Below are 23626 nucleotides of genomic sequence, written 5' to 3' on the forward strand. Positions count from 1 at the left end.
GCATGGAGAGGGAGAAGAGAAGGAGGAAACTGGACAGCTCTGGAAGTCTCTGAAGTACGACCGTATCATGGCTGTGATGTAGTTTATTGCAAATTCTCAGGACTCCTGACACATCCTTTATCAAACATAGAGTACAAAGGGTGTATTTCCAAGGAAAGTCACAATAGTTTTGGGACTGTCCGTGCCTTTGACCGATTAGAGTTCTTGATGGAAAGACCTGAAGTTAATTGCTGTGGGAAATTTGGGACAGGACTTTTGGGGGGTGGATTGGGATTTTGTTGGTCATTGAAAAGTAGCCACTAGAGAGAGCAGAGGAGTGCTTGACTTTGGGTTGTGGAGATGTTGGTGATTATATGTAAAGCTGCTGTGTGAATTCTTTTTTGTGGGGAAGGCAGAGGGAGAGAGAGAGAGAATTTTTTTTTTTTAAGATTTTGTTTATTTATTTGACAGACAGAGATTACAAGTAGGCAGAGAGAGAGAGAGAGAGAGAGAGGAGGAAGCAGGCTCCCTGCTAAGCAGAGAGCCTGATGTGGAGCTCGATCCCAGGACCTTGGGATCATGACCCCAGCTGAAGGCAGAGGCTTTAACCCACTGAGCCAACCAGGGGCCCTGAGAGAGAGAATCTTAAGTGGGCTCCATGCCCTAACCTGACACAGGGCTTGATCTCAGAACCCGAGATCATGGCTTGAGTCAAGAACAAGAAACAGGTGCCTAACAGACTGGGCCACCCAGGTGCCCTGTGCACATTCTTACACACAGCTTTTTGTGGGCGTGTTTTCATCTTTCTTGGGTAAATGCCTAGGGGAAGACTCGCTGGCGGGGGTGGGGGGCTGCTTATGTAAGTTTAACTTCTAGAAAGACTGATGGTTTCCTGTGTGTATGCTTTCCCACTCCCACTAGTCAGGTATTGGCTGCCAATGGCTTTCCATCCTTGTGGACACTTGACGGTGTCTGCCTTTCCCATGTTATCCATTCTGGTGGGTGCAGAGTGTTACCTGCGGTTTTAACTTGCGTTTACCTGATGACTTGTTCACGTGCTGTCGCTCATAGAGCTTCTCCAGTGAGGCATGCAGGGGCGCGGGGGGGTGTCTTCTTTTGCATCTCTGGTTTAGTTCTCCCCCTGCGGTCTCACCCATGACCTCGACGGCCAGTTACTCGTCGCCCCAGAAAACACCGGCGGCTTCTCAAACGTCACACCTTTGAAAATGCAGTCCGTCTGCCTCCACCTTTCCGCTCCAACTCCGATGTCCATTTTGTTGCTTAGGCCTCTGGCCCTCCCCTACGTCCACAGTATTTATGCTCTATTCTGTGCTTCCATTGTCCACTGTCCGTGTTGTGTGGGATTCTTCCCTGGCCCATGCAGGGCAGGGCCCTGTCTCTCTTTGCAGTCACGGTACTTGTGACAAGGTCTGGCATAGAAACTAGACTTGTTGCTGTAATTGTTGCTCAAAAACTAGACTTGTTGAATTAGCTTATCTTCCCAACAGCTCTGTGAGAAAGACTGAGCCTTAAACTGAGGATAAAGGTGTAGACCCAGAGGGCTCAATTGACTTGTCCAAGGTCAGCACGTGTGTTATAGGGTGAGGCAGTACTTACTAGAGAGTTTTGACTCTTTTACATTATAGTTTTCCAAACAGGTATGTTGTTTGAGGTACAGTATCCATGGAACAGGCTAGCGTCATGCCCCCATGTGCACACATGTGGAGACTTTTAAAACAGGTCACGTCCAGTTGCTCAACTTGCACATACAGTCACTTCTCTGAGAAGGTGCCTGAGATCAGGGAAGGCCACAAGCTCACTGAGCCATCCCAACACCCCCTTCTCCCACTTCATGTAAAAAGGCAGACCATTCACTCACTTGTCTCTCTGAGGCACATTGCTGCAAGATGGAAAACCTTCCAGCTGTGTAACCAACAGACAGATACCCCTGGTGTTGAGAAGCAGAGGGTTTAAAGTCTGGAATTTTGCAGCTCAGAGGTTTCTACCTGATCACTTTCAGAGAGACTGCAAGGAGACCCTAATCATGCTGTTAACGGATGCTTTCAAAATTTTACTGATGATTGATTATATCTGGACTTTGGCGATGTAATTCAGAAGGCATCAAAGAATGAAGTTACAAAATAACAAAACTCCTTTCATTTTTTATTTACTTATTTTTAGGAATGGTTTCTCAGGGTTTGCAAAAACAACCCCCAAGACAGGAACAGAATTAATGCTGGACTCTCTTTCTTTCTAGCAGTAAGGGATAGCTGTCCATGAGTAAATGGACTAAAGAAACCCTCTACATCTCATTAAGATACACATTTCCAGGTAAAGTTTTACATTTTACATTTGATAAATTTCCTCAAAAATCGTTAACATATTGTTCCTATTGTTGGCGGACTCATACTAGTTGTGTTTCTTTGGAAGAAAAATTGTGACCATTGGATCTTGACGGCTTAGTAATCTTAAAGGCAGAGCTGACTTGTGTGTTAGGTGAACGTGATAACCACTACACAACGGAAACAGATTAGAGCTGACTTTTGTGACTGGAAGCTGTCCTGCAGTCAGGTGAGCACTGAGCTAGCAACTGCTGAGCCACTGTTCCTGGGGAAGTGCAGGGTTGGTTTCCTCGGAGTTCAGATGACAACACTTTGTCTCCCAGTCGACACGTGATCTTGTTTTAGTGGCGTTTGTATGTGAAGACAGCTTATTTAATATGTGTTCCTTACAAATAACTGTTTCTTCATAAGGAAACACTATCTCAGGTACAGCACCATGCAGTGACGGCCTCTCCTGTTCAGTTGCACATGGTGTGCACACAGCACACACATACACACTCTATGCCGCACAGGACAGTCACGAAGGAAAGCATTCCACCCAGACAGAACACTTGGAATCCTGTGAAAACATTAATGAAGACCTGACTTGTGGTGGAGCTTACTCTGTGATGGGGCACAGGGCAGTGTGGTTAAACCTCGTGACCTTGACTTGCCCCTTGGAAAACCAAAGGAGAGTGTGTGACTTACTTGGCGGAAGAGGAATGTGTCAGTGAGGCTGGCATGGGGGATCTGGTGGCTCAAAGTCCACCCCAGGACTTTGGCTTTCACTTTGTGATGGTGTCAGCAACGTTCCCTCCCAGACTGGCTTGAGAAATTCCTTCAGCCTTGTCTGCTTGGCTTTTCACCTCAAACCTTTAAGTGTTTCAGCATAAGGGACGAATGCAGTGAAGGTCAGGCGCCAAAATGTGAGGCTGCGTTCCAGCACAGGGTCACACTCTTCCAGATCAGTAAAATCTTTTCCCAGGGCAGCATTCCATGCTGATATTTTGGCTGCTGTGAGAGGGACAATTCTTGGAGTCATCATCGCTGACACCAGTGCCAGGCTTTGCCATCTCGTCCAGAGATGGGTGGGTTCTTGGTGGGTTCTACTGCCATTTCTGCCAAGATTTCCTCCACGTCTCCCTCCCTCATGTCTCTGAAGCCCTCTCCACTTATCTGCTGTGCAATATGCATTATGTGTTCGACACTGTTCTTTATATTTTCTGTAACACCTTCAAAGCCTTCAAAATTTTTCACGCAGTCGGGCCAAACATTGCCCCAACAGGTATGAATAGTAGCCGGCTTGCTGCTGTCCTAGGCAGTGCTGACGTGATCTATGACGCTGTGTGTGCTGACAGATTTCCAGTAGTCCATCATGGTGGTTTCCTCACGGGCGTCAAGAGCCTCAAAAGCCTTGCTGTAAAGCTCCCTGGTGTCGTGAGCCTTGAAAGCTTTTATTATGCCCTGATTGAGGGGTTGGATGAGAGAGGCAGTGTTTGGGGGCATGAAGAGAACTTCTATGTTGGGGCGGGCATTTTCAAGTTCCTCGTGGCAATGAACTAGGGCATTATCCAAAATTAATGAAATCCTGAATGCAAGGTTTTTGCTGTGGAGATAGCGTTCAGCTTCTGGGGTGAAGCAGTTGTGGAACCAGTCCCAGAATATTTCGGATGCCATCCACGCTTTTTTGTTCCACCTCCAGTGGACCGGCATACGGTTTAGCTTCTTCCGTCTAAGTGCCCGTGGGTTTTGGGCTCTGTGTACCATTAGGAGTTTGCACTTAAAGTTACCCTTGGCATTGGCACACAGGAGCAAGGTTGCATGGTCTTTGAATGATTTAAAGCCAGGAACCTTGGAGGCCATTTGCATTATATAGGTTTGTTTGCCGATGTTCTTGTAAAACAAGCCTGTCTCGTCAGCATTGAAAACCTCCTCTTCCATATAACCCTTCTCACGTATAATGCTTAGCAGATGCTTTTTAAATTCTTCTGCAGCTTCCTGATCTGCAGGACCTGCCTTGCCTGGAAGTTTAATGTTTTTCATGTGGTATTGCCTTTTGAAACGTGCAAGCCAGCCTGCGCTGGCCGAGAAGGGTTTAACCTTTGTCCGACCTTGGGTAACAAGACTATACATTTCCTTGGCTTTCAGCCTCACGACAACACTGTCTACTATGCTCTTTTTATTGGTTGTCATCTCCTGAATCCACAAATTTAGCTGCTTTTCCATCTTTTCCATAGCTGCATCACACATAATCGATGTTACTTTAGCACTTTCTGGAGCGGCCTTGTGCACAGATCCACGGATGTCCTCTTCCTTTTTCTGGATGTACCGTATTCTTGATTCGTTCCCATTGAATTCACGGCCAACAGCAGTGTAACTCAGTCCTGAACGGAGCTTATCTAACATATTTTCTCTGTAAGGCACATTACAGGCTTCCTGAGCTTCGGAGCACTAGACAGCACCTTAGCAGTACACCCAGGGGCCATTTAAAACAATAAAATCAACAAATAGCATAGAAAATGTGAGAAACGTGGTTTCAGTAGACTGTGAAAAGGGTATCTGCTTACATGGCTGGCTGAAATAAGGTGGCAGAGCATGGCCTTAAGTTCAGCGAAGAATGTGTGTGTAAAGGCTGTTCAGATTTTTCACTGCTCTGCACGTGTCTGCAAATGAGAAAGAGCCACAAGTACTGATCGGAGGTTACAAATTCTATCGTGTGGGTGAATTTGCGCAGAATCCGTGAACAAGGATGGACTGTATTTATGTGGGTGTCTTGCAAAAAAAAAGTTAAAATTTTTAGTATAAAAATATATTAGTTTAGGATGCTGTTTTGTTGGACGTGGAATGGAAGGGAGTTGAAGGAGAAAAGAATGTAAAATTTCTGACTTTTAAATAAGAGCTTGTGGATAATTCTTGAAGACTGGATGGATTTTGTATTTCTATTGTACTTGGAGTCTCCTGGACATTTTTAAAAGGATGCTTAGCAGTTTCCGAAGTCATTGGGACATCGGAAACGGAAGCGTGGCCAGTGTCCGGCACCGTGGGGGACTTTCCCTCCATGCTCGCACGCGCTTCTCCGGGATTCTTGCAGAGCGAGCAGGCGAGGACGCAGCGCGGGCCCCGCTGGGCACTGGAAGAGCAAAACGACTTCGGTTCGGAGGAAACACGTCGGCAATTTCTTGTCGGACTTTCTAGGTTGCAGGGGGGTCCGATGTTCGGCTTCACGGCTCTCAGCGCGCCGGTCTGGCCGGGTCAGGCTTTGCAAAGGCCGGAGCTCCTGGAGGCGAAGCAGAGCCGCGCCGCGGGCTCCCCGGGCCGGACGGACGCGCGGGGACGTGCCCCGCCGGAGCCCGCACGCCCGGGGGCCTCCCGCACCGAGGCTTCCGCCGGGCGGCGACCGCGCGGCCCTCCCGAGCCCTGCCGCCCGCGGTCAGCGGCCCCGGGGCCCTCCGTGAGCGAAGCCGCGCTCGCAGCTCCCGGGCCGTGCGGCGGCCGCCGTCCCGCCGTCGGGCCAAGCATTGACGAGGCGCCGGGCACGCGGGCGTGCGGGGGCGAGCGCCGGGCACCTCGCACGGCCCCGGCAGGAGGCTCGCTCGGCGGCCGCAGCCCGGGCCGGGTCCGCCTGCGCCTCCCGGGCTGGCTCGCCGCGGGGGCCGGGCTCTCCCCGCCCGCTGGCGGTGGCGGGCGGCGTCCACGCCACGGGCCCGAGGGCCGGCTGCCGGGAGGAGCCTGCGCGCCGGGCCGGGCCGACCGCGTCCGAGGGCGAGGACCGGGAGCCGCGCGCAGGCGGAGGCGGCGGCGGCGGCGGCGGCGGCGGCGGGGAGGGCGGGGCCGCGCGCGGGGCCGGAAGGGCGGCCGGGGCGCGGTCTGAGGACGTCACTGCCGGCGGCGGCGCACTTCCGGGGGCGGGGCCGGAGGTGGGGGCGGGGCCGGAGGTGGGTGCAGCCCGGAGGAAGGAAAGACGGTGAGGAGAGGCGGCGGCCGAGCGGGCGGGCGTCTGGGGCGGCCGGGGTCGCTCCGGGCCGCCGGGGCCGCCCGTCCGCGCCCTCTCGCGCGGGGCCCGCGGCCGGGGCTGCGGCGGTGGCGTCGGCGGCTGAGCGCCCGTGCTGTGTGTTGCAGGTGTACCCGGAGCCGCGCAGCGAGAGCGAGTGCCTCAGCAACATCCGCGAGTTCCTGCGCGCCTGCGGGGCCGCCCTGCGCCTGGAGGTGAGCGGGGGCGGCGGGCGGGGGGGCGGCGCGGGCCGGGCGGGAGGCGGGGGGGGCGGTCCGGCCGGGGAGGGGGGGCGCGGTCCGCGGCGCTCGGAGCCCCCGGGGTGGGAGCGCGCCCCCGGCCTGGCCCTCGCCGGGGTGGGCAGAGCCCGGAGGCTCGGGCGGGCGGCGCAGGGGCTGTCCGAGGGCCCGGTCCCCCCGCCGCTCGGGCGCTGCCTTCGGGCGGACCCCGGGGACCCGCGTCCGGTCTGGGCCGGGCCCTCGCGGTTCCCAGCGGTGGGCAGGACGAGCCGGGCGGACGCCCCCAGCCTCACTCCGTTTGCAGCCGGAGAGGGGGCGGCTTTCCGCGAAGCGCGGCGGTTCGGGCAGAGGCGGGCCAGGCTCTGTCGGGGGAGCGGGCGGCGCGCGCTGACCTTTCCGCGCCGGCCGGACTCTGTCCCTGGCCCCCGCGCCGCCTGCGGCCCCCCGCGGCCGCTCTCGGGAATCCCGCTGTCCCCCGGTCCACGCCGGTGTCTCCCGATCGCGGCGCGCCGCTGTAGCCCCGGAAGCCCAGCTCCTACGCGGGAACTGCGGGTCCCGGGGCGTGGGTTCCGCTCCGTGCCTGCGGCTTCACCGCCCCTGGCCGCGGGCGCTCCGCCCTTGCCCGCCGGCGGTCGGCTGGTGGAGAAGAGCCGGGAGCCGCCAGCAGGACCTGCCCTGTAGGCTGAGTCCGCGGAGGTGTCCCTCCGGCGAGGACAGGCTCCTGCGGGCTTCCTGGAGGGGAGAACCCGGAAGCCCTCCAGGCGGCGAGGGATCGTGCTCCGACCGCGGACCTGCGAACGGCTGCCCGGCAGGAGTGCGGAGATCGGGAGCCTGTCCTTGTGCGCGAGCAAAGGGCTGTTCGGGAGGGGACACGGCGGCTCAGAAGGGCCTGTGTGTCTCGGGGATGAAGTCCCAGAACCGAAGTCAGGTTCGGTGCGGTGAGGGGGTTCGGAGCCGACGACTAAAGAAAGAATTCTTAAGAGGTCGTTGGTGCAAAATGGTGGTTTATTAAAGCACGGGGACAGGACCCGTGGGCAGGAAGGGCTGCTGCCCCGGTTGTGAGGGTCGGCAGGTCATATTCCCTTCTACCCCAGCCTCCTCCAGTTTATGGTGGGAGGGAGACACGAGGGCTTCAGGAACCGAGAGTTATTTGCCTCTGGAAATTTGTGCTGTTGATAAGGTCACCTCCCTGTTCAGGTCTCTGGGACATCTGCAGAGCAAGGGAGATTCCTGTCCTGCAGGATTGCCATCCCTGCAAGTCAAGTATTTGTCGTTTTATGGCGATCAGGGGTGCCTGAGGAAGGCCACACAGACGGAGGGGAGCGGGTGGAGAGGGGTGCGAGGCGCCAGCTTTTGCTCTGTCCTCAGCTGGCCTCCTGCTCCCTCATCATAGGGCCATACCACCCTGAACGCCCCGATCTCCTCTGATCTCGGAAGCTAAGCAGGGTCGGGCCTGGTTAGTACTTGCATGGGAGAAGGGCCTTGTTTTACCCTTGGCTGCTTCCTGGGCTGTGAGCACGCGCGCTGCTGGCGGCAGGGTTTGCTTTTCCCTGACTTCTGTTGTGAGACGGATTTTTTCCAACCAAGCTTTGCTTGGTGTTACGCTAAGTTTGAATTCAGCTTGCAGATTAAATGATGATCTTACAGGTTGGTGTGGGACTCTTTAAGGACGTGCTAACGGTGAGACTTAAAAACCGCTCCTCCTCCACGTTCAAGAGTTGCTGTTGGAATTTCATATTCCAACTCTTCCCTAGACTGGTTCCCTTAAAGACGCCCTGGAAGAGGTCACTAGCCTGTCCTGAGCCCCTAGAACGGTTCTAGGCATACCAAGGCCTTCAATAAATTTGTAGTTGATAGTAATTTTTTTTGGAAGATGTTATTTGTTTATTTGACAGAGACAGCGAGAGAGAGAGCACAGCAGGGGGAGTGGGAGAGGGAGGATCAGGCTTCCCTTCCATACGGGGCTTGACCCGAGGACCCTGGGACCCCCAACGACTGAGCCATCCAGGCACCCCTAGTCATTGTTTGTTTACAAGGAAATTGGGATGACTCGTTTTTAAAGAGTCAGTTATCTCTTCTAGTAAATGGGCACCTTCTTCATATGCTTGCAAGCTCAGTTGAAAGTCACACTTAAAACTCTTAATTACCTGAGATAATTAAAGTGAGAAAACAGCACATCAAAACCCTCAAGTTGTTGTCGCTTTGATTGTCCCCTCCCCCCTTAGGAAATCACCCAGAGAAAGGAGTCTGGTGTGGTGTGAGCCCAGTTGGGGCTCCAGACCTGATCTCCGTGGTGGGAAGGGGCCGGCCTGTTCCCAAGCCCCTTGACCTGGCCTTGCGCACCGACCCGCTGCAGCCGTTCCCCAGGGGCTTTAAAGAAAACGACGTAGGAAGGGAACTTGCATTTTTGATATGTGTTCTAGGCTTTCCAGGCTTTATTTTTATGCATTCTAAAAGATGAGAGGAACTGTTTGAAAGGATAGATCCAATCCTTAAAACTGAGCTTGAATTCCAGGTTAGCTTTTGTTCTAGAATGTGTCAAGGTGCTTTTCTGAGAGTTCAGAGTGAAATACGTTTGTAATGGATTGTTTTTCGTAATTTCTTTTACCACTTTTTTACTATACTAAGTTTTAAAGATTGCTGTTTTTTACTATTTTAAACCATGCTATGACTTCTTAAAGGAAAAGAGGAATTGAACTATCAGTTCTCTTAATTAACTGTAGAAAACCAGGCATGTCCACCAGCAGGTGGTTCTGGAGCTTTAATTTCATTTTTTTATTTTATTTATTTATTTTTTTTTTTAAAAGATTTTATTTATTTATTTGACAGACAGAGATCACAAGCAGGCAGAGAGGCAGGCAGAGAGAGAGAAGGAAGCAGGCTTCCTGCTGAGCAGAGAGCCCGATGCGGCACTTGATCCCAGGACCCTGAGATCATGACCCGAGCCGAAGGCAGTGGCCCAACCCACTGAGCCACCCAGGCGCCCACGGAGCTTTAATTTTAAAGGAACGCTATGCACTTTGCATTTATTAACCCTTGAGAAACAATTTAGGTTTTTAGTTGGAAAACATTTTTAAACTAGGGGAAAAAACAACTGTGGGAAAGCCACACCTGTGGCCTGGGCGACCTTTTGTTTTTCTCTTTGCTACTGATCTTGCATCTCATTTGAATCCTTCATTTCCTTGAAATAGTTTGGGATTTGATAAGAATTCAGGTCCCCCCCCCCCCCCATGTTCCTCAGGGCAGACTAAGGTAAGATCCGAGAGATGCCCCTGTTCGGGTAATTAAAGTTGATGCTTAAATTTATTGACAGAGGAGCTGGTGCTGTGGTTCTCCAATTACTTGTGGGAATATTGTGTTGAGAATCCCTAGTTTGCCTGGTATATGCAGCAAGGACAGCATTGTCCTAGACCTGCGTGTGACGTAGGCCAGAGAGCGAGTCTTGCTAATGGGGACGAAGTGCGCTGTCGTATAGTTTTCCAGAGTCTCCATTTTGTTTCTTGTTTCAGTTCTCAGTTGTGTCTTTATTTGTGAACAATTTTTTTTTAATGATTTTATTTATTTGACGGAGAGACAGGGAGAGAGGGAGCACAAGCAGGGGGAGTGGGAGAGGGAGAAGCAGGCTTCCTGCTGAGCAGGGAGCCCGATGCGGTGCTCGATCCCAATGCGGGGACCCCATGCAGGGATCATGACCTGACCTGAGCTGAAGCAGACCATGGCTGAACCACCCAGGCGCCCCTTTTCTAAGGGACTCCACATGTCGCATGTTCTGCTCCTCTGTCTTGACCATGGTCTGGCAGTGAGGAAGCCTAGCCCCGTGCGTCTGCGTTTCCAGCACTTACCCTCGAGCCACTGTTGGGGCCTTGCATCGGTATTAATCCTTGGATGGGGCACTATGAGCTTCAGGGTGTAGGGGCTTTTAAACACTTTGAACCCTGGCCCAACTCTCCCCCGAGTTTTCCTCCTCCACCTTACCAGCAGCAGTGGGCAGACACTCTTTGTACCTGCGTGTGTTTTCTTGACCTCTGGGGCATAAAGAAGCCTGTTGGGATAAACATTTGGGTTTCTTTTCCTCAGTATCCTCCATGGTGCCCCCATTTCTGGGTAGGTGGTCTTGGAGCTGGGGGACATTCCAGATGTCCTGCACTGCACGCTGGCACTGGAGGACAGAGGTTGCAGACCTCAGACGGGTCTCGTGTTGCCTCCCGGCCTTTCCAGGCTCCGCTCCTGCAGCTCTGCATGCGGTCCGGGCGGCGCTGTGCGGCCCAGTGCTCCGGCTCCAGGAGCGTCTCCCTCTGCGCGCAAGGAAGGCGCTTTCTCTGAGGTCCGGGGAGGAAAAGGAGCCCAGGTGGGCGCTCCAGCATTGGAATCAGCTGGGCTGACGTAGTTAGTGGGGAAGTCTTGGAAAACGTGGTCTTCCACATGTTTCCGAAAACTCTTCAAAAATGCAGGGATGGACAGACTATTTTATGATAGTATGTATAATGCTTGGTGCTCTTTGAGATTTTTAGCCCAGGTTGTGATTGAAATTTTGTCCAAAAGAATATTTAAAAATAGGGTCATAATTAAAGCATGTTTACATGAAACTTCAGTTTATTGACAGGTTTTAGAATTAATTGAAACGAAATCCCAAGTGCATTCGTAGCCCTTTTCCTATGGATGGAATGCCCAAAAGTGACCAGTCCCCCAGCAGGTGTGACTTTTGTCTTGGATTGAGGCAGATGCATCGTCGAGCTGCTTGCTACAACCTGGCGTGAAGGTGTGTCGAGGCCGCATGGCGGTATTTTCCTTAGCCGGTCCCCTTCGCCGTTGGCGCAGTGGTAAGCTGGAAATGGTTGGTCATGCCGCAGGGTTTGGCTTTCATCGATAAAGCTCTTGAGGTTTGCTCACCATGCCTTTGTCAGAATTTGCCTCTTGTGTGAGGGGGTGGAGTTCAGTTCGGAAGGTACGTACTCGCTGGGCATTCTGTAGGTGCTCAAAAGTGAAGAAAGCTGAACTGTTTAGATATTCTGGTTCTATTTAGTTCACGGGCAAAAAGTGTCCCAGTTTGACCCTCTGTCTTACATCTTTGTGTCTTGCCAAATTATTTCACGGGGTAAGCTCTTCGTCACCTCGGGATCTAGGCTGGTTTTCCAGAGGAAATAACTAGGCTTTCCCTCCACTCCCGGTCTGTGCTGTGGCTCATCGTCTAGGTGGTGCTGTCCAGCGAGTGTAACGTGAACCGCGCTCATCGTTCTAATGCTTTCCGTACCTACGTAAAATGAAAAACATGAAGCTCATTTTAATAACTTTCTCTGTAACATGAAGTATCCTTAATGCTCCAACATGTACTTAATATAAAAGCTTTGAGATACTGTTTTCATGTTAAGTCTTTGAAATTCGGTTTGTTTCTGTCACACTCACAGCTCTTCGCATTCTGGGATCAGCCGCATTTTGAGTGCTCAGCAGCCTGTGTGCGGGGCGGTCTCTGTGTTGGATGGCCTGAGTCTAAAGATGGGTTGAGAGGCTGTCATCCTTGAAATTCAGTGGACTGACATTAATTGGAAACAAGCAACAATCCCGTGCATTTCATATGTACTGTTTGGTTTACTCACAGGTGTTCTGCAGATAAGGACCTAGATCTGGGGTGGTTTGTGGGTCTCGGGGCACAGCCCGGCAGGCAAGCATGCACGGGATTGGAGGAGCCAGACAAGGGACGGCTGGCGGGTCTCAGGGTGTAGCCTGGCAGGCCAGCGTGCACAGGATTGAAGGAGCTAGATGAGCGGTGGCTGGTGGGTCTCGGGGCACAGCCCGGTAGGCGAGCGTGCACGGGATTGGAGGAGCCGGATGCGGGGACGGTTGGCGGGTCTCAGGGCGCAGCCTGGCAGGCGAGTGTGCAGAGTCTGTCCTCTGGTCTGGTGGTTCCACTGGGCAGGCCTGCTCTTGCATGCGTGCTGCTGCCTGGAGAGCAGGAAGCTGAGCTGTGCGGTGATGGTGAAGCCACACTGTTGGACTGTTTCTGGCAGGGGCCATAGGTAAGTTCTGAGTTTAGCTGGTGGCAGGGGAGGCCTTGTGGGTGGCCCCCGTGCAGTCATGTAGGGCTCTGTACTTGGCTTAGTGTTCTGCTCGCACCATGTGAAATTCTAAGGCGTTTTGAATCAGGAGGTCTGCATTTCATGTGTGCTGGCCCATACTTATTGGGGGGTTGGTCTACGCTGCTGGTATGGTTCTTAGAGACGAATGAGAGATAACGGGAGTAAGGTGTTCGCTGAGTGCCCGTTATGTTTGGGACCCTGTTGTGTTTACTGACCCACTCGATCTTAGGGCACCCCTACGAGGTTGTATCTGTAGTGTCACCATGTTGGGGTTAGAAACCCAAGGCGCTGGGAGAGAGGCACCTGCCCGAGGTCCAGGGCTAGTGATGGTGGGCCCCCCTCTGGCCTAGCTTGCCAGAGGCCTCCTGAACAGTGACAGTCCGTGTGCCCCTCCCCGAGGAGAGGCGAGTGCAGGGACCTGGAGCCAAGTGTACAAAGGGAGAGGTGCAAAGGAGCGCAGAGGGGTCACAGGCGTGACTTCCTGTCCTGCGTGCTGTTGGCCTGAGGCCAGGTAGAGTCTCTAGCACAGGCCTGGTGGGCTGCATCCCTGACCCACTGAGGGGAGGTGGTGTAGTGAGACCCAGTTCCCGACCTCGGCCCCTGTCCGCCACGCTGTGAGCGAACTGCCGTGAGGTGCTGCTTCTCTGGCAAAGTCAGGATCGTGTCCTCTCTGGGGCACTAGGATCTGTCGCGCTGTCCAAGGTGCCACCTTCACTGTCCGTGGTCACAGCAGGACCCAAGATAGACCCAGGGCTCTGTTTTTCTGCGGGATCCTGTGGAGAAGGCGGTCCTGCGGTCTTGGGTGGATGAGGGGGTGGGGGCGGGGTTGCGTGTCCCCTTGGGAGGAGGAGTCTGGGCTGTGTGTGTCCGTTTTCGCTGCCTCCACCAAGGGGACTGGGCCAGACGCAGGTGTTGGGCCGGATATTTGGGAGGTTCCTGCCAGGTCGGGATGGTCGTTTCCAGGGCAGTAGTCTGCCGCCCCAGCCAACCGCCAGTGCAGCACTAGGACTGAGCCCAGGATTCTCCTCTCCCTTTTTGGGCTTTTGCCTGGGGGGACAGTGGCCTGAGGTCTGCCTGGGGTGCCTCCTGGGACAGCTGCTGACCGTCGTTTCAGGGGGCTTACCCGAGTTAGAACTGCGTCCTGACTCGTCGGCAGGTACTGGCGGGGCTTCCCGTGTGCGGCGGACAGCGAGAAGGCGGCTCTGCTTCCTTGCACGTCCGTTGCCCCTGCTGCGGCTGCGGCCGCCCGTCCGCTTCCCCTTGGCGGGGTGGGGGTGGGGGTGTGTGGCATTCAGCCTTCATCGGCTGGGGGCTGTGGTCCTTGCTGTAGCCCGGGTGGGGGCAGAAGGCCGGGTCTTGAGCACCGCAGGGGTGGGGGCGGGAGGCACGTGCGGAGCTCACTGTGGCCTCGTCTCCTGTTCTAGAGCAGACGGAGACCCAGAGGTGTGTCCACACGCCTGTGTTCCCAGGAGATGCTGCCGGAAGGTGGTCGTCTGTGCCTCCCTTAGGTTGGCCTGGCGGGCTGCTGGGTGGAGGGGAGGGCCCAGGGCTGAGATGGGGGGGCGGGCAGGCCCCAGAGCCTCCGCAGTGAGCGGCTCCCGCCTTCTCTCCCTACCCCACTCTCACCGAATGCCGCCATATTCTTGTCGGCCTCTTGGCCCACGCCAGCTGTCTGGCCTGGCCACCAGCACCCACAGCGGCCCCGTGGTAGTCTAGCCCCCCTCTTGTCCTTCTCCAGGCTGGTCTCCCTCAAATGCGAATCTGACTTCTGGCGTCTTCCTCCTGACTCCGCGTCTGCTCCGGGTCTTAGGCTGAAATCCAGACTCCCTGGAAGTGAGGGGGAGCGGGGCAGGAGACTAGGGCGGTGCTGGGCCAGAGGATGGAGCGGTCCTTGCCGTCACTCGCGCACGCGGGCCTGTGCTCCGTGATGTGGGGGCTGCCGGGGCAGACCGGCGAGGTGGTCTGACCAGCGTCTCCGAACCATCTTGGCTGTCATTTGGGGTGCAGACTGTACAGGGAGTCAAGGGCAAACGCAAGAGGACCCGAAGAGGCGAGGGCAGTGAAGGGGTGACGGCCCTTGACCCCCAGCGAGGACAGCATCCGTGGTTGGAAGTGTGTGTTCCCGTTCCACGCAGAAGGTGGGGGTGACCTCCACGTGGGCTGCGTGGGGTGTGGAAGCAGAGTCGTGGAGGACCAGGCTCCGGCCTGAGCAGGAGAGGCCGTTTGTCTTTGAGTCCGGGAGTCTGCTGGGTCCTGTGTGCTGCTGGCGTCAGACCTGCGGCGGTGGAGGTCGGCGAGGCCCGACTCCGACGCGGCCTGCGCTGGGGTGTGCGCCTGCCTCTCATGCGTGCACACGCTGCTTGCCCGCGGGAAGCCCCTGCTCTCGCACCGGTTTCTGGGGGCCACTGGCGGGGCCAGGGAGGGGTCTGTGGCGGCGGGCAGCACGGTGTGCGGTGGGTGCCCGCGTGTGTACCCGGTGAGTGTGAGGGCGGTCCCCGCACACCGGTGGTTGTCTTGTACTTCTGTCCCCAGTGCTGGCTCTGGCTTCGTGCCGAGCACGTGAGACCAGGAGGAGTGGCGGGTGGTGATTCAGCTTCAGTCACCGGCGTGCCGCTTTGTGCACCCACATGGCTGCGGCCTCCATCTCTGCGGCTCCTGTCGTGGTGGCCGCGGGGCCGCGCGGCTATGCTTCCTCGGGGTGGCCTGTGCTTCCGGGGCCCGCGCGCTCGGCCATGGTGAGCTGGAGCAGGTCCGTGTGCAGGACCGTGACCACGTGCAGGACTGATGACTTTGTTGTGCGCAGTTGTGCTTTGAGGGTGGACGTCTCTCACCCCAGGCCAGACCTCAGCGTGCGTGCCAGGGAATTGGGTGTGAATGACGGTGGCCGCCTGATGGGGTGTGGGAGGGTCCGCCGCAATGGGAGACACTCAGGCCTTTGGGATTTGTTTTCTTTGGCAAAATACAGGGTTGGGCGATACCCTGCGTTTTGGAATCTGTGGTCACAGAGGCACAAGGTGGGATATTGCGGTATTTTTACATTTGATTTTGTTGATAATCTTAGCTTCTTGCTCTCAAAAGGCACTTATTTTCTAAATTGTAGTTGTTTGATCTGTTTGTAGGTGTTGGGTTTTGTCAGAGCTCCCTCTTGGAGCTTCCTCATGAAAGGTGCTTCTGTAAGAAGGGGAGGCTAGCGACTGTCCAGGGAGGTGGCCCGGTCATTTCGGACATGGGGCTGTTTCGTGAGGACGTGCTTAGTTGAGTGGGAGCCGTGGGGTAGAGGCATAGCAGAAGACCCTGTTACCTTTCATTTGCTGACTTCAGTTGGGTGTGCAGACGGGTTCTGGCATAATGTTTGTCCTGCATCGTTTGGAAATGTGTCTCCCCCACTGTGCTGTGTACCCCAGGGAGCACTGCTGTGGCCAGCCCCGTCCTAGGGTATCAGAGCTCACTGCTGACCTTCCTAAGCTCAGCCGGGAGAACTGAGCCCTGAAGTATTGCTTCCAGAACAGCAAAAGGCTGCTCATACGAGCTTTTTAAGAACAAGTTGTATTTTCTCACGATCAATAAAATTAATTTCTATTCATTAGAGTCTCCTGTGTCCCAGATCTATCAGCTGAAGTGAGAAATTCCTGTTTCTGCCAAAGGGAGAAGTAACTTGAGTGTATAGATCTCTTAGAGAATTTTTGGTTTCAGCGGGTGTATAGCTGTTCGGTAAGGTTGATCTTTGTCCTTGCATTGTCCTTGGAAGACAGCCAGCGTAACCAGTCAGCACAGATGGGGCAGCTCAGCGGTGCCACGGCAGGGCCTAGGGTCTGGGGAGCTTGCCTGGGCGCTGTGTGCAGGGTCTCATGGACAGGTGGCCGGCTGGGCGCTCCGAGGTGGCTGGGGGAACTCACTTCTAGTGCTTGGGACGGGGGGCCCTGTTTCCTGGTGCTGTTGGCGGGGTGTCGCCCTTCACCCTGGGAGCTGCTCCGGTCTGAGTCACAGGCCCTTCATCTTCCTCCCAGCAGCAGTGCCCCTGTGTCCGGTCCTGCTGCACACGTCTGGCTCTACTCTCTGCTCCCAGCGGCAGGAGGCTGTTCAGAAGGGCTCATAAGTAGACGGGACTGGGGCCTCCCTGGCCCATCTCCGCTCGAACTCGCTCAGGGTCAGCGGATGCCTGTCCCGAGGTACACCTGCAGAGTCCCATTTGCTGCGGCGGGTACCCGCGCTCCCTCGGTGGTGTCCTCACACATTCCGAGCCCGGGCTTTGGGGTGGATTTAGAAGACCTGTTGGAATTCTGCCGGGGAGTATTGGGAGTGAGGCCGCGGTGTCCAGTGACCAGGTTCGTCCTGGCTCCGCACTGACAGATTGGTGGCCCCTGCCTCCTTTCCACCTGTAACCAAGCCACGTGAAACCAAGTGGGGAGAACCGACGAGTACCTCCTGCTCCAGCTGCGCTAAGGGAGTAATTGACACAGGGTGCCTGAGATAACTGGGGTCCTTCCACAGTTCTGGGGTGTCTTCGTGCTGCGTGAGCATGACGGGGGCGGCGCCAGCTCTGTGGGGATGTGAGGACGGGTGGAAGCGGCAGGGAGATGGTCATGTCTGTGAGACAGAAGAGGTGGTCTTGGTGTGGCAGGAGAGTGGGGGGTGTAGTCCCTAGCATGCCCAGTGGTGTCCCCCATTTCTGACCGAGCCGGTGTGGCTGCCTTCCGTGAGGTCGGCTCATCGTCTGGCCAGGTAGACCCACGGCACTCGACACAGAGCACCACGGGTCGGTCCTTCTCCTCGGAATGCCCCAGCCAGGCATGCTGCGGTCAGGGCTGTGGTCCTGCGGGGCGGGCGAGTGGGCAGAGATGCTTCTCTCGTCTACGGGCAGGAGCGTGGCGGTGGCCAGGGCTGTGCTGTTGTGCTGTGGTTGGCTGCTCACATGCAAGGAAGACCTGGACTCCGCCTGGAGTTTGCGTGAGTCCTTGTTCTCGCGCTGTGCTGCCATATGGGGACGGCCCAGGTGGCCTCCAGCCCAGTGGTCCGCCAGCCTGTCCTTGTCACCGTTCGTGCCACCATCCTGCTGAAAGGTAGCTCTGGTCGGGCCCCCGTTACCCAGAGGCTTGCGTCCAGAAGGTCATGGGCGGCCCCTCCCAGGACTTGAGCCGTGTCCGCTCCGCCTGTCGCTCCCCCTGCGCTTGGACGTCCTGCCCCAGGCGTGCTGAAGCGCTCGCGGTGTCCCGAGTAGTGGTTGCTGATGGGCTCACGGAACGGAGCGGCGTGTGTCCCGTCACGAGTGCTGTGTGCTGAGAGCCGGGGCTAGAAGGGCTAGCGAGGCTTGGGAACGCGGCCGGGAGGCTTCCTCCCACCTCCTCCGCAGCTGTGGGGACGCTGGGACGATCCAGGCAGGGGTGGGCATGTGTGTATAGAAGAAGCTCTCTTGTTCCCTAATCTAGAAGGGGTCCAGATGCTTGTTGCAAGCTGGCCCTAGTCCGTTGGTGTTTTCGGAAACAGGTCGGGTGGAGGCATCTGGTGGAGATGAGACGGCTCGGACGCGCCTTCTGCGCGCATGCGGGGTGCCGGCAGGGCTGTGCTCCGTGAGCATGAGGCCGGGCGTGTGCCGTGCTTGTCGTTGTTCCTCTTGGGGCTGCTGCTCTGGGGGTTTGGGGCTTGCCTGGGCTGGCTCGGCTGGCCTGCACCTGTCCGCAGTGTCGCTGGGAAGGCTTCTCAGCTAGCCTCATGCATCCTCGCTGGCCTAGACCCCTCAGAAAGGGGTTTCTGTGTACGAAACACGCGTTCTCCTGAACACTACCAGGTCATATGAGTAGTTTTTGCTTTGCAGTTGACTATGATGGCCAGTGTTGGCCAACCAGTAGGAAAATGGTTTATTGAGGCTCTATTTCTTATTTTCCCCTACGGCCCTGTGAGAAAACCATCAGTCGGGACTGATGAGTGGGAGCAGCTGAGTCGGGAGCTGAGGCGTGTATGGTCGGAGAGACGTCTCTGCCCAGGGAAGATGCTAGTCGCTCAGTGTGGTGCCTTCCGACCGCTTCTCCTTTCTCCCCCCTTGCTTGAGGCTGCTCTGAATGTCTTAGTCCTCACCGCGCTCCTACGGTTTTAAAAACAGACAAAATCCCTGCTGACCTTCTGGGAAGGGGAGCCCCCCTTCCTGGCAGGTAGTTGCCCTGAAGCGGATTGCGTCCCTGAGGAGCTCCCTTAGGTCCTGGGAACCGGCGAGATGACCAGTTCCCAGGGAGTGATGACAAAGCAAAACCAGACCCGAGCCTCTCAGACCACATTTGGATAGGAAATTTGCCCTTAGTATGTTGTTTTTCAAAAGGGATTTTCTAGCCAGAACCTGTATTTCCAGCCTGCTTTGTATCCGCGTGCGCTGAGTGTCCTCTCGAGTAGTTGAGAGAGACTCCCGGGTCTGTCCTTGAGGCGCAGACAACTTGCTGGGGCATTAGTGTTCCCACTTTCTCGTGGCTGAGAGCGTGGCCCCTGCCCTTCAGGGGGGATTGGCAGGTAGTGTCCACTGAGGTTGCAGTGTGGAGCTTGTAAAACACGGATTCCAGGGTCCTCCTGGAGAAGTTTTGATTCCTGTAGTGGGGTTTTTAAAGGTCATGCAGTTGGGTCCGTCAGATCTGGGTTTGGTGAGGGCAGGAGAGCTCTGGCTGGGAGAGGACTGTGGTGATTTTGCCCACGCTTGCTGGGAGCCAAGGGTCCTGCCCAGCTCGGACGGGCAGGGTGGGAAGGGCACCTTCCTGCTGCCTTCTCCTTGCAGGGTGCAGCCAGCGCAGTGCGCGGGGGTGGGAGGAGGTGGGTGGGGCAGCCGCGGGGACCCTAAAGTGACACGTGGCCTGTTGGGATCGTTCCTTCTGAGGCCTTGTGTGGGTGGCGAGGGAATGCTTTTATTTTTTTAAAAGATTCTAACCTGCCCTCCTAATCTGCCTTCTGCCCTTGTCTTGGGACGGCTGAAGCTGACCGTGCGGAGGACGAGTGGGAGGCCCCGTGCCTTCACTCCGCTTCCCGTCTGGACACTTGGTCCCATTAAGTACTTAGGTGCTTCTGTTTTGCTGGGCATTAAACTGTAGTAGACCTCTGGATACTGGCCTCTGAGTACCTGGCATGTCCGTTTTTAAAATGACAACTTTCTTCTTTACTTTCCAGAACCTTCTTCCACCTTTGTCATTGATTAGGACTTCCGTGTTTTTGAGGAGGTGGGGGTGGTGTCCCGTAGCGCGCCCTGGGGTCTGGGTGGGATCGGGATCAAGTTAAAGGCGGAGGTAAGGATTGCACACCCCTGGTGATCCGGACTTTCCATGGGGCCTGTCGGGAAGTGCTTATGTGACCCGTCCTACTGCTGGGGCTCCGTTCTGACCCTTGGCTTAAGCGGACGTCTGCAGGTCTCTGCACCGCGAGGGTGCCCTTCGTCTTTGTGCCTGCTGTGGAAGCTGCGGGCTGGGGCCCAGAGCCTTCCACCTGATGCTCTTAGCATCCCGTGACGATCCTTCCTGAGCTAATTGCTGTCGTGGTGGCAGCAGGTGGTCGTGGGGCCTTTTGGCGTGCACTGCACTGGGGACGTCTGGTTCTGAGGGTGGTGTCTGGCATCTAGGACAGTGGTGTGTATTTCGGTCTGCGGAAGAGATCACCTCTGCTTTCACGCATCTGAAGATGACCCGGGGCCATTTGTGGGCTGAGCCATCAGTTTTGGGCTCGCCGTTACCTCTGTGCTGCTTTCCGTGCAGCCGGCCGGAGTCTGCCCCCGGCTCCTGTGGACGCCACGAGCTACGCTCTGTCTAGGTGGACTTCGGGAGTGAACAGGAAGGTTGATTCAAACGGAGAAGGCAGTGGTGTGTATGAGGAGGAGTGACAGACGTGCAGAGAGGTAGAGCCAAGTGTTCAGAGCTGCGCACCCGCGGCTGCGCGGTAACGGTGGGTTTGTATCTCGTGGCATGTGGAGGATGGCGAAGCATTTCCCCCATGGTAACTAGTCCACAGACAGTTGATGAGGATGTCCCTGAACTCTGCTTTGCCAGGAGGGACGAACACGTGCACAGCATGCCTCTAGGGCGGCCTCAGGAGCCTGGCGTGGCAGGAAAAGCAGATACGTGTCCCTGAGATCCGGGAGAGGCTGTAAGTCCTGCAGGAGGGGCGGCCGCAGGGGGCTGGGCTGGAGCGAGAGGCCCTTCAGGTGGCCAGGCTTGGGAAGGTGCGCGGGCGGAGACTGGGGTGGGAGAGCCGGCCTCAGCTTCCTAGCTGGCCCCGGCTCAGTTGAGCCAAGGAGACCGCCTGGATCTGATGAACTGTCCTGAACAGGAATACGGCAGGATCTGAGTTGCGGCTTTCTGGGTCTTCCTTTCTTGGGATCTGTGATAACCTTGAACTTGGGGAAGTTTTAGTGTTGGGGATCATAATAGGCAGGGAAGGGTGCTTGGTCTTGACGGGTGCCCCAGCATTCTAGAGCACATTTAGAATGGCGGCCAGTAAAGGATGGAGCACTCTGGCGGGGAGTGTGCCGGCAGGGTCACAGCCCTGTTCTGTCATCGTGCTCACGCGGGCCGCTCTGGCACATGGTACTTCCCGTGAGATCCTCCTCATCTGACGTCTGTCTGGATGTTTTTTTTTTTTTTTTTTTTTTTTTTTTTTTAAATTTTATTTATTTATTTGACAGAGAGAAATTACAAGTAGATGGAGAGGCAGGCAGAGAGAGAGAGAGAGGGAAGCAGGCTCCCTGCCAAGCAGAGAGCCCGATGCGGGACTCGATCCCAGGACCCCGAGATCATGACCTGAGCCGAAGGCAGCGGCTTAACCCACTGAGCCACCCAGGCGCCCTGTCTGGATGTTTTGATGGCGTCTATTCAAGTCTCATGTTAACCACCAACCGCTCTTTTCTGACCACTTAAAATTTCTCCTACCTGGTGAGAAGTTCTGCCTGGCACTGAGCAGTTTAGAGAGACTCTTTCGTTTGTCGTTGTAATAGCTGATTGTCGTGAAGCCCTTTGGATTTTCACCACACGGTGGGCTTCTGCCCCACTTCCTCCGCTGGCCCGCTGGGGCCGCCTTCCTTCCGATCCTCACGGGAAGGAGAGGCTGAGTGCGCTCGCCCTGCCTCCCGGCTCCTTGCAGCAGCTCTGTGTCCCGGTTTTCGCTGGTCGTGCTGGCTGGTGATTTTTAATTTTTCAGTACTTTAAAAAATGTAAATGACACGCCAGAAGCCTGTATTTCTCCGTTTGTCATCTTAGAGCCTGCTCCTGTGTGGAAGAGGAAGAACCCGTGTGACTCCATGGGGGTTGGGGACAGGATGGAGAGGGGGCCCTTTGTTCTGGCCGTGTTCCCCGTTGGTGTTCAGTGGGCAGGGTCCGTGTCTGCTGCAGTGACCCTTTCCTGGCCCTCTGGCCGGAGAAGGCCAGCTTTTCTTGGGGCTGTTTTTTGTCCTCTTTGGTGCATCTGGGCTGTGGGTTTCACTCACTCTGGGGCTTTTGAAGTAAAACAAAACAAAAACCTCACAAAACCCAGACAGCCCGCTGCCATGTTTCTTGGGCCCTGAATAAAGCGTCTGCTTCCCTCCAGCTGTGGGTCATCTTAGCATCGCTTCTGTGCGGCACGGCCGGGGCTTCCAGCTGCACTTTGCTGGAGGAATAGGGCAGTGTCTTTCAACTCCTTGCTGTTGGCTGTCTGTGGGCTCCTATTTCTGACCATGGATTAAAGACCCGGTAGCTTACCTGCATGCACAGCTGTGGAGCTGAGGGGGGGGATGGCTTCACTGCAGGGCTGAGGCTGGTCGAGATCTGGGGGGAGGGTCTGGATGCCCTCCGTGGGCAGGTAGAGGGATGCCTCTGTGTATCCCAGTTCTCTTGTCTCCAGTGAGGGGTGATCTGGGTTTGAAATCGGTGCTGGAACTCTTAGGCTGTTTCATTTTGGGTAGAACCACCTCCTTTCTCCTTTTCTGTGTCTGTTTCGTGGGTCTAGTAGCACCTGGAACTAGTCACTTGTTAGGGCCCAGTGCAGACAGCTGGCTTTCCTTACTGGGGTCTTTCCTTCTAGTAGCTTCTGGGGAAGGGGCTGCTGTGGCGCAGCAGGTGCTTCGGTCCTGATGCTGCCGTGTCCTGGGGCAGGGCTGAGGCGCCCTGGGGCAGGGCTGGGGATGCTGTCCCACCTTGGTTAGAATGCCGGGCCTTTAGGAGCCCATCTGCTTCCTGGTCTCAGGAATTCCTGAAGCTGCCTCCAGATCGCTTAGGGCCTTAGCCATAGGGCCTGTAGCACCGGGATAGATTGCTTTATTATTAAAGCTTCTTCTGTCATTTTGGTGGAACCTTGAGAGGGATGAGAGTAGCGTGGGTTTACTCTGCCACTTCCGAGCCCTTTATCCAGGTTTGCGTTTTGTAACTATTGGCTCTAAGTTTGTTTTTTTTTTTTTTTTTAAAGATTTTATTTATTTATTTGATAGAGGTCAGAAGTAGGCAGAGAGGGAGGGAGAAGCAGGCTCCCCTCTGAGCAAAGAGCCCGATGCGGGGCTCGATCCCAGGACCCTGAGATCATGACCTGAGCCGAAGGCAGAGGCTTTAACCCACTAAGCCACCCAGGCGCCCCGGCTCTAAGTTTTTAATGCAATGTACTCAGTACCTTTTGGGCTCTAAAGGTTCACCACTACCTTAATGTAAGCTCTAGCAGGTCGTGCATCTGCCCAGACCCCTGTGCGTCAACTGGCGGATGGCTTTTCTTTGCAGGCTGCCTCCTTGACGCTGGCAGGCAGCCTGGTGCAGGCTGGTGACGTGCTGCATCTGGGTGGGCGCGTCTGAGGTCACGGCCGCTTCCCACGGGCCTGCTTGCTGCGGACCTGTGCACAGGCGCGCACGCGGCCGAGGAAAAATGCAGTGACTGAGCTGCTTCCCGTCTTTGTTCTCCTGGGACCTTTGTCACACGGTCTTCTGGAGCCTGGGACCCTGGTTCTCCTTTGTAAAACAAAGCTGTCACGAAGTCTTCACAGCACCCAGGGGCCTCCCTGCCTGGTGGTGCTTCAGCCTTTCCAGTGGTTGCTGCTTGTGACCG

General features: G+C 55.7%; 1 protein-coding gene across 6 annotated transcripts in view; it reads left to right on the top strand.

Annotated features, from left to right (window-relative positions):
- Positions 1-23626, top strand: part of ARHGEF7 (Rho guanine nucleotide exchange factor 7) — a 124252-nt gene that overhangs the window by 21493 nt on the left and 79133 nt on the right. For 4 of the 6 annotated variants that reach the window (XM_082701080.1, XM_082701082.1, XM_082701081.1 and 1 more), the window contains exon 2: positions 6420-6506. In XM_082701080.1, coding sequence (XP_082557206.1) covers positions 6420-6506 — 87 coding nt within the window. Of the gene's footprint in view, positions 1-6199; positions 6265-6419; positions 6507-23626 lie in introns of those variants that run through there. The other 2 variants (XM_082701087.1, XM_082701085.1) reach the window with 2 other exon arrangements.

Source organism: Mustela nivalis (genome assembly GCF_964662115.1).
Source record: "Mustela nivalis genome assembly, chromosome: 15".
NCBI classification, from domain to species: domain Eukaryota; kingdom Metazoa; phylum Chordata; class Mammalia; order Carnivora; family Mustelidae; genus Mustela; species Mustela nivalis.